This window comes from Triturus cristatus, chromosome 7 (genome assembly GCF_964204655.1).
Source record: "Triturus cristatus chromosome 7, aTriCri1.1, whole genome shotgun sequence".
In the NCBI taxonomy this organism is placed as follows: domain Eukaryota; kingdom Metazoa; phylum Chordata; class Amphibia; order Caudata; family Salamandridae; genus Triturus; species Triturus cristatus.
In genome coordinates this window covers 778,587,675-778,597,765 of record NC_140590.1, presented here as the reverse complement: position 1 = coordinate 778,597,765, position 10,091 = coordinate 778,587,675, and the positions used below count along the sequence as shown (strand labels likewise).

The following is a 10,091-nucleotide window of genomic DNA, read 5'->3' as shown; positions in this document are numbered from 1 at the left end:
CACGTCTGCATCGCGCCACTCTAGTGGGAAGTCAAGCGGGATTCTGTCAATACCATCCGTGAGAGGGAAGATAGTGGATTTACCCCAGTTGATGTGTATCCCCGAGTACAGCGAGAATCAAACAAATTCCCTGAGTATAGGGTTTAAGTTATCCCGGGGGTGTTTGATATATAGTGTGAGATCATCCGCATAGAGTGACAATAAGATTTGCCGCCGTTGGCATCTCAGGGATGCCGCAAGGTAATTATGCCTGAGGCGGGATGCCAGCGGTTCTATCTCTAAGGCGAAGAGGAGCGGCGATAATGGGCATCCCTGCCTGGTACCTCTGGTGACGGGGAAGGGTTCAGAGACATAACCATTAATAAGGACTCTCGCCATGGGGCGATGGAACAGGATTTGGATCCATCTGGAGAAGGCCAATGGCATGCCCATGTTGCGTAGAATCAGATGAAGATAGTCCCATTCAACAGAGTCGAACGCCTTGGTGGCATCCAAGAACACCGCCACCAGAGCAAGAGAGGGATCAGCGTTGTTCAGGACCGAAAAAAGAGTCCGTAGGTTGTGGGAGGTAGATCTGCCAGGGATGAACCCCGCTTGGTCCGGCAGGATCAAGTCGCCAATCAGAAGATTGACGCGGTTCGCTAGTACCTTGGCTAGGATCTTCACATCGCTATTAAGGAGAGAAAGGGCCTGTAGGAGTCACAGGAGTCTGGGGGCTTCCCTGGCTTGAGAAGAGAAACTATTAGGGTCTCAGACATGCTAGATGGCAAGGATCCAGTCTCATTCGCCTCCTCAAACACCTTGCTAATACCACCGCTAATGGGTCAATGAAGGTTTTGTAGTATTCAATAGGGAAGCCGTCCAGACCCGGCGCCTTACCCAATGCCGTTTGCATTATGGCTTCCTTGATTTCAGCGAGCCCTATGGGAGCCGCTAGGAGTTCCCGCTGGGCATTGGATAGCCATCCGAGAGTAAGCTCCGACAGGTACTCAGACATCTCCAATGGCGATTCACGCCTGGATGTGTACAAGGCGGAATAGTGAGATACGAAGGAGGAGAGTATAGAGAGCGTATCGTGTTGCATGGTGCCATCAGGGGCTCTGACCTCCAGTACGTGGTTAGTAAATTACAGCAGAGGAACCCTGAATATATTAGTAGGTGAGGAAGGGATCAGGGAAAGAGACTAATGAAAAACAAGACTTCCTACACTATACCACTTAAATCGAAGGCAATATGTCCATGTAATAAAGTAATACCCACAGTCAACGGTATATAAAACTATATTATTTCATTTATTAGTACATTTTATCATTTTTTTATCATTTTTTTCAACCACCTCGGGATACATATACATAAACAATTTTCATACTGTGTTGTAATACATATAATATGGTTCACATCAAACTATTGAAGCACAATTTATGGTTAATTGTACAACCATGACATAAATAAGAAAACATATATACCACATATATGACACACAATTTAAAGACAATAAATCTGCAACTCAAGTAAACAACAATATATTGACAATTAAAATCATAGGTTGTATAATTTAAACATAGGACCAACGCCTTGGTCCTATGAAATAATATAGTTTTATATACCGTTGACTGTGGGTATTACTTTATTACATGGACATATTGCCTTCGATTTAAGTGGTATAGTGTAGGAAGTCTTGTTTTTCATTACTCCAGTACGTGGTTGGCACTGTGCAGGGGGCGGACCACTCCCGCCAGGAATCTGCCGGGCCGTTCCCCCTCTCCATACGCCCCCGGAAATGGACTTCTCTCTCCGCAGTGACCTTGAACTCAGTGAGCTTAGCACGATAGTCGAGCTGTGCCTTGGGGTCATCCAAGAAGTCGGGGGCAGTTTCTAGTACACGCAAATCCCGCTCCAGGGAGGTCAGCATTGTGCGAAGGGAGCGCAGAACTCCCGAGCCCTTAGAAATACACCCCCTGCATGGTGGCCTTGAAGGCCTCCCACACCGTCGCCACGCAGTCCACTGATCCTCTATTCCGGTCTATACATTCTGTGATCTCCTGGGACATTTCAGTCGTGAAAAGTTCATCTAAGAGAATATTAGGCTGCATGCGCCATGGGAGCGGCGCGCCGACCAATCCCGTTCTAGCCAGAGTGATCAGCACAGGTGCATGGTCTGAATAGGTACGAGGCAAGTGTCGTGCGGCCAACAGTGAGGACCCCAAACTCCTTGATAACAGCATATAATCTAACCTAGCCCATGTGGAGTGCGGTGCCGACCAGTGTGTGCCCTCCTGCACCTCTGGATGAATGCGGCGCCAGGCGTCAAGCAGTAAATGGTGAGCCATTAAGTCAGATATGTAGGCCTGAGAGCGAGGGTGATATGCAGTGTCTACATTGGAGCGATCCGGTTCAGGGTGACATTAAAATCCCCTCCCCAGATCAGGTGCGTGGACCCAATGTCCAGTATGACTTCCCACAGGGAGATAAAGTGTGTGGGCTCATCCATGTTGGGCCCATAGGAGGATGCGATGGTGATGGTGACGTTACCCATCCGACCCCACACGACACAGAATCGTCCCTCAGCGTCCATTTTTTCCCCCAGAGGCACAAATGGGGTGTGCTTCCTGACCAATATGGCTGTTCCCCTGGAGTACGTTGAGTACGAGGAAAATAGGCCATAAGACGCCCATCGAGATGCAAATGTAGGTAAGCGACGGGGGTCTGTGTGGGTTCCCTGCAGCAACGCTATGTGTATCTGATGACGATCGAGATAACCCAGGACCTGCTGACGCTTGCGCGGGTCTCCCAACCTCCGTATGTTCCATGTCAAGACATTGACCCCACTATGCGGGTCTCGCAGCGCGTTTCTCTCCTCCTGTGCCATCAGGCGGATAGACACCTGATACTGGATCTAGGCACATCTCGCTGCCGAGCCTCGCAGCCCCACCGTCCCCCCCCCCTCCAGGCCAGTAAGGTGTCGCACCATCGTCCCCAGGCCCCCACGTGGGGATTGCCAGACGTCAAACCCACGTGTATAAGAGTGTGTGGTCCAATGTTCAAGTGTGGTGCTGCATTCACATTCCCTCCCCTCTCCCATTCCAACCGACTCCCCCAACTTGTCGGAGGAGACCCTCCCCATAAACTGTACCTCTGTCAACAATGCCATACCCCGTCCCTCCCCCTTCCACCACGACAGCCCAATCCTGTCGGGATCTAGACCCCTCCCAACCTCTATGTCAAACAGAACCAGTGTTGTGGGGTATTCCCTCTCTGGGTGACACCAGTGAGCTGGACCTACCCTCCCCTATCCCGGTATTACACCCACTGCGCCGCCATCACATTGAGCGAGGGGCATAAGTGGGGTGGGAGGGGGAGTGCCAAGGCAAATAGTAGCGTCAATTTCCCTGCCAGTACATCATACGTATGGAGTAGCGTTACAAGTGGGGCTCCTGATCTCGATGCTCTCCTGACCCCCACGAGCTCAACGAGAGACCAAAGGACTGGAATAGCCCCCCCTCCATAGTCAAAGCTTTCAACTTGCAAATTCAGCCAGTCCATATCTGCATCTGGGAGAAGGCATGAGCAAAGGGGAGAAAAGAACGTGGGGAAACATGAGCAAGGAGAAGAGAGAAAGAGTTACAAAAGGAAGGAATACGAAGAACTCATGACATTAATACTCATCAGTCCGGAGCAGACGTCGGAGACCGAGACCCAGATCTCGCCCCAGGGCTGCGCCGCGGGGAGGCGGAGGATCGCTGGTCTCTAAGGAAGTCCTCCACCTGTTGAGGATTACCGAAGAAGAGTGCTTTGCCATGATGAGTGATCTTGAGCTTGGCGGGATACAGCATTGAGTATGGGATGTCACGCTGCAGCAACTTCTTCCTCACTCCCACGAACTTGCGGCGAGCCTCCTGCACCATCTGGGTGAAATCCGGATAGAACGAGAGAGTGGTATTTTCGTGCTGAATCGGTTGTTGCTCCCGAGCCAGGCGCAGCAGAGTGTCGCGATCTCTGTAATTGAGGAACTTGATAATGACAGGGCGTGGTGGAGCCCCAGGGACCGGCCGGGGTCCCAAGGGTCTGTGGGCCCGCTCCACCACCAGCCGCGGCGAGAAAGATCCCGCCCGAATTTGTCGATCAGCAGGCCCTCTATGAACTCCTCCATGTGGCCGCCGCCACTGGACTCCGCAAGGCCAATCAGGCAGACATTGTTTCTTCGGGAACGCGCCTCCAAGTCCTCATTTTTCTCTGCGATGACTTTGAGTAGTCGGTCCATCTGAGAGAGTTTAGTTGCACCAGTCCCGGCCCCGTCCTCCAGCTCTGATATCCGACCCTCCGCTTCCTTCAGGCGCTCCCCGTGCTGATCCAACCGGTGCACCACCGCGTCCAGCCGAGTGTTCATATTATCGATCTTGGCATCGATAGAGGTTAGGCTCCTCTGCATGCCCACGAGCAGGGCCTTCCAGTCCACCTCCTCCTCCTCACTGGGACCTGGCTCCCCTCCGTCCGCCGTCTGTGCACGCATTTTTTTTGTGGGGGGGGTTAAAATGCAATGTCGATTGCTTCGCGTCCAGTTTGCCCATTGTATCTGCAGGCGCCGGCACCAGGCCCCGAAGTCAGTCCGTGCCGGGAGCGTGATCGTCAAAATACGCGATAGGCGCCGGTCCCAAGGGCCAAACCGCAGACCACACGCCCCTCCGCTCTACTCCGCGCCGCCAACGCCAACTCCAGTGGGACTATCCAGGTGACCGCACCCCGAAGGCCGTCAATAATTTTCTGCCCGGATGTCCAGCCAGGGGCCCAGCTCTACCCAGCGGCCAGCAGGAGCTGCAGCGCCCCCGCGCCCTGCAAACCACAGCGCCAATCAGCCGCAGACTCACAAGTCCGAGCAGAGGACCGAAGAGGCGTCCACCGGGCCGGCCCCCAGCGCCGCCTGTCAGCGAGGGAGTCTAGAAGGAGGTGGCCCCGCCAGCCCGGTCCCACACCAGCTCCGGGCGCCCCCTCCGGAGGCTCACGAATGGCGTCCGGGCACAGGATACAGACGTTCCTCACCTCAGGGGTGCGCAGACAAGGTAGGTGAATGCGGTGTAGGGCGCACTGCCAGCCCCTCCGGCTCAGCTAGCCTCGAGCCCAAGCCCCAAACTCGATCACCGGCCTCAGCAGCAGCAGGCAGGTCCCCCGGATGGGGGGGGGATCACCTCTCGGCAAGCAATCAGGGGAGCGACGCCAGCAACAGTCTCAGGGCAGCGCCGCAGCCGCGGCCCAGCAGGCCCCGATAATCCCCAGTGAAAAGTGGCACTGGCAGCCGTTTCTCCGCTCCGCACCTCGCACTGCGTCTCCCCCGGCAACCTCAAGAGCCAATATCTCCGCTACTGGGCCTCCAAACCCTGGCAAATCAGCACCAGACAGTCTCGGAGCACTGCGCCACTCGCCGATAACGTTAGGTCGCCAGTATCTGACCGGGAGGATGGTTCTGCAGGATGTACATCTGCCTGGCCGGCTGGAGCCTCACTAGAGTGCGGCCATGTCAGTCCAGCGCCACCTAGCGCCCCCATGCTGTCCGAAAACATTGAATGGACAACATCACATGTCGTTGTCAAACTTGTGGATATGCGCGCATGTCAATGGTGTGCAGTATTATTGAAAGTGTTGCTATCGCGAACCACACACATGTGAATGTGCTCGGATGGAGGGAGGATCAGCAGTGAGGCTATGTCATACACAGTGATAATGGTTATTACAGTTAAGCAATGCATGTAAAACGTGAATCTGAAAGTCTCACATATGACACACTACTATACTGGTAAAGCCTGACAACAGAGCATACTGCAACACAGATCTACACATTACTCTTTACTGTTTGTCACATGTGATCTAGGATGTGCACTCTGCCCGTGGCTGATGATACCACCTTCGAGCCACCAATGCCCAGGCCGAAAGGCAGCACACTAATGCGCGCACACACACACCAGGGGCATCGTGTAACACACATTTGTTTTTTGATGTAACGTTTCAGATGCATGGGTATCACACATGGAAGGCTACTGTACAGAGCATGATTATTGATCAAGATGATCGTTGCATGTTGTGTGTACTATAAGATATGTGTACACAGCAAAAAAGTTTTCAAAAAAGCTCTGTAAGCAGAAGAGTTGTCTCTCATCAAACGGTGTAGAGAGAATGACTAAAATGGGTAGGGTCCTCCAACTGTTACAACGGGAAATGTTATGAACCAATCAAAAGCTTTTTGTTAAGGTCCCATGGCAAGCACGCACCGAGCGCGCACGGAGGCCGCACCCGACGTGATTTTGAGAAAATATATTTACCATAATATAAGTTTATTACAGTTAGAAATATATAAATGTGGAAAATATTTTAGATTATCGCTTGCTCTCATATACACTTTAAACTTATTTAGATATAGTTTTGAGACATAAAAAAATAAATGAGGGAATGGTGTACCCGGCGGGATACCATACGTCTATGACGTAACGCAGGGCCTGGCAGCGTGGCAGACTGGCAGCGTGCACTGTACAGCTGGCGCGACCCTATACTGTAACGCCCTGAACGTCTCAGGCAGGAATTCTTGACATATACGTAGATGACGTAACACGCGTATTGGTACCGCGCAGCTGTCGCATACCAAACTAGGAGCTGGCGCGACCTTATACGTATATGATATTAGGCGGGACATGGTGCTACAAAGCCGTCGGATACAAAATGCGCATCCTTAACGAGTTTCGCAATATCTCGCATAGGATTCGCGTGGTGATGGAGCTTGGTACACTACCGGTACGGGAGTCTAATTTTCTAAAAATACACCCATTCTTCAAATAACTTACTCTCACGTATAGTCATTTATATACTCCAACACTCACATATACTGCCTCAAAACATATGTAGTTACTCACACATATACCAGTGAGACATTTATTCACTCACCAACTCACCCATAGACACACTAACTCACCCTTACAGCCCTTCCCAGATGCACTTTTTAATCCATACAACCAGTGAATCACCCACTCAGACATGTATGCACAGAGTCACACCCCCCCCCGCACACACCCATACAGACACTCAGGCACCCATACAGATACTCAGATAACAAATCAATCATCCATATAGACACTCATGTAGCTACTCACCAACCCATGGAGTCGCTTATACACCAACTGAGACACTAAGTAACACATGTTCAATCACTCACTTACACAGTCAGCCACCCACCACGTCTAAATAATCCATTTAGGGACTTGTAAATTCACTCTTTCTTCAATACACCTTGGCATAGATATATATGAAAAATATTTAAACTTTACAGAAACACAGATTCACTGGATGATGTCATTAGTGATGTCATTTGAGATGTCATCAGTGATGTCATCAGTGATGTCACTGACCATGTCATGAGTGATATAATATGTGACGTCATCACCAGTGCATTGCGGGCGCACGAGTTATAGTTAGCTCAACTAACTATAACAGGCGAATTTCTCTGGTTTTATATGAGTCAAATGTCCAACTAACTATAACGTCCCTGAAACCTATGTTTTATTCAGTGAATATATAGATACATGTACTCTTTGACTGCTGGCCATTAATTAAAACAACTTTTGATACCTGCTTTCCCGACTGGAAGGCTTGATTTTCACTTTGAATTGTTAAGCGGTGACGTCGCTAGGAAGCCCTGGCCCACCTGGAAGGGCGCCTTTTCTCGTCATGATTCATATGGATATAAATATATATATATATAGACCCCGGAGTTGTGTCATGCCTTTCATACCTGGAATCAGGCGTTGGTTGTATGTGTTGTCAGCAGGCGGGTCGCTGACTCACGACACACCCTCTCGATTAGGAGCACCGCGTGAGTCCAGCACTTTGGATGTTTGTAGTTGAGACTGCAATACGCGGAGCCCCCCCGACAGCGTTTATCACCATTGAGGTTTTATTTTGCTGCAAAAGGGGAGAGAGGAGGTGATATATATTGCCTGAGTAAGGGGTCCGACAAAAAATACTTTTTTGCATTCTGCCGGGCACTCGAGCTGGCTTATGGCCCATGACCAACGATTCAGGACATCACTAGGTGTTTGGTGTGCCCCTATCATTGTATAGACACCCACTCGGACCACAATGACCAGCATGCATCTGCTCGGGAGGGTGAATGCATAATGACAGTGCACCTTTAATTGGTGAAGAGGGGTGTGACACCATCTGACTAGGGGCGGTTATAACAACACCTGCATCCTGTCTAACCCCCTGAGAGAGCGTGGAGCCCGTGAAACCGGCACTGAAGAAAGCCAATGAAGGCTGAAACGCGTCTGCCCAAGCGTTTCATGGACTGCCAGCACTACGCGAGATAACATCATTAAAGCCTCTTTTTCAAAGACCCCGGAGTTGTGTCGTGTCTTTCCTACCTGGGATCAGACGTTGGTTGTATGTGTTGTCAGCAGGTGGGTCGCTCACTCACGACACACCCTCTCGATTAGGAGCACCGCGTGAGACCAGTACTTTGGATGTTTGTAGTTGAGATTGCAATACGCGGAGCCCCCCGACAGCGTTTATCACCATTGAGGTTTTATTTTGCTGCAAAAGGGGAGAGAGGAGGTGATATGTATTGCCTGAGTAAGGGGTCCGACAAAAATACTTTTTTGCATTCTGCCGGGCACTCGAGCTGGCTTATGGCCCGTGACCAACGATTTGGGACATCACTAGGTGTTTGGCGTGACCCTATCATTGTATAGACACCCGCTCGGACCACAATGACCAGCATGTATCTGCGTAATGACAGTGCACCTTTATTTGGAGAAGAGGGGTGTGACACCATCTGACTAGGGACGGTTATAACATCACCTGCATCCTGTCGAACCCCCTGAGAGAGCGTGGAGCCCGTGAAACCGGCACTGAAGAAAGCCGTCCATACCATGGAAAGAGAGTTCTCTTGCTGCTGCTGGCCGAGTGCAACTCAACTGATGGACACATCTGAGCTGAATGTATTCGCGGCCGTCATGCCGCGGAGTTTGCACCACCCCGCGATAACTGGGGGCCACTCGACAAGGTATTCACCAAATCGATTATGTGGGCCAACAGCAGAGGATTTAGGACGGACCCGCTTGCGGGGTCCATGTGACCTATTAATAACAGAGTATAATGCGTGCATCCATTTGGGGGAGGATCGATTACGAACTATACTTCCCATAATGCACGGTTCCATATGACCATCCCATTGGAGGGAGTGCCGTATTTAAATGGGAACGTCATATGCACGCATCCTTTCCGTGAAAGCCTCTGAAGAGAAAGCTGAGGAGCTTTCGAAACGCGTCAGGCAAACCTACACGGAGGCTGTTGATGGCTGTAAGCGGTATCCGTCCATACCATGGAAAGAGAGTCCTCTTGCTGCTGCTGGCCGAGTGCAACTCAACTGATGGACACATCTGGAGCTAAATATATATATATATATATATTCACTTAAAAAACCATAGGTTTGACACATGTTATAGTTAGGTGGATATTTCACTCGTAAAAAACCAATGAAATTCCCCCGTTATAGTTAGTTCAGATAACTATAACTCGCGCGCCCGCAATCCACTGCTGATGACGTCACATATTACATCACTCATGACATGGTCAGTGGCATCACTCATGACATCACTGATGACATCATCCTTGTGATAGAGTGGCGGCCGCGCGAGTTATAGTTATCTGAACTAACTATAACGGGGGAATTTCATTGGTTTTTTACGAGTGAAATATCCACCTAACTATAACATGTGTCAAACCTATGGTTTTTTAAGTGAATTTGCAAGGTTTTTTAAATGCTAATTCCTAACTATAACGTGTGTGAAACCTATGGTTTTTTCAGTGAATTTGTACGGTTTTTTAAATGCTAAGTTATGTATGTATTATTATTTTTTTTATATATTTATTTTACAATAAACTACGTATTTTTTTTTTCTGGTTTTTCACTGTGCGCGCACGGTGTGCGCACCCCCGCGATTTAAAAGAAAAAAAATTAAAATGTTTTTTTCTGCCTTCGGGGTCCTTCAGGGACCCCCTGACAAAGGCTAGGGGGTCAGGAACTCTCTACCCTGCCCCCTTTTCACGTT

At 50.1% G+C, this 10,091-nt stretch overlaps 1 protein-coding gene across 1 annotated transcript in view; it reads right to left on the bottom strand.

Annotated features, from left to right (window-relative positions):
- Nucleotides 1-3,665: 3,665 nt before the first annotated feature.
- The window catches only part of LOC146810537 (zinc finger MYM-type protein 1-like), a 30,396-nt gene continuing 23,970 nt past the window's right edge, over nucleotides 3,666-10,091 (bottom strand). Inside the window, exons 3-4 of the mRNA XM_085614973.1 lie at nucleotides 4,110-4,498; nucleotides 3,666-3,996 (exon numbers count right to left, since the gene is read on the bottom strand). Coding sequence (XP_085471099.1) covers nucleotides 3,666-3,996; nucleotides 4,110-4,498 — 720 coding nt within the window. The remainder of the gene's footprint in view (nucleotides 3,997-4,109; nucleotides 4,499-10,091) is intronic.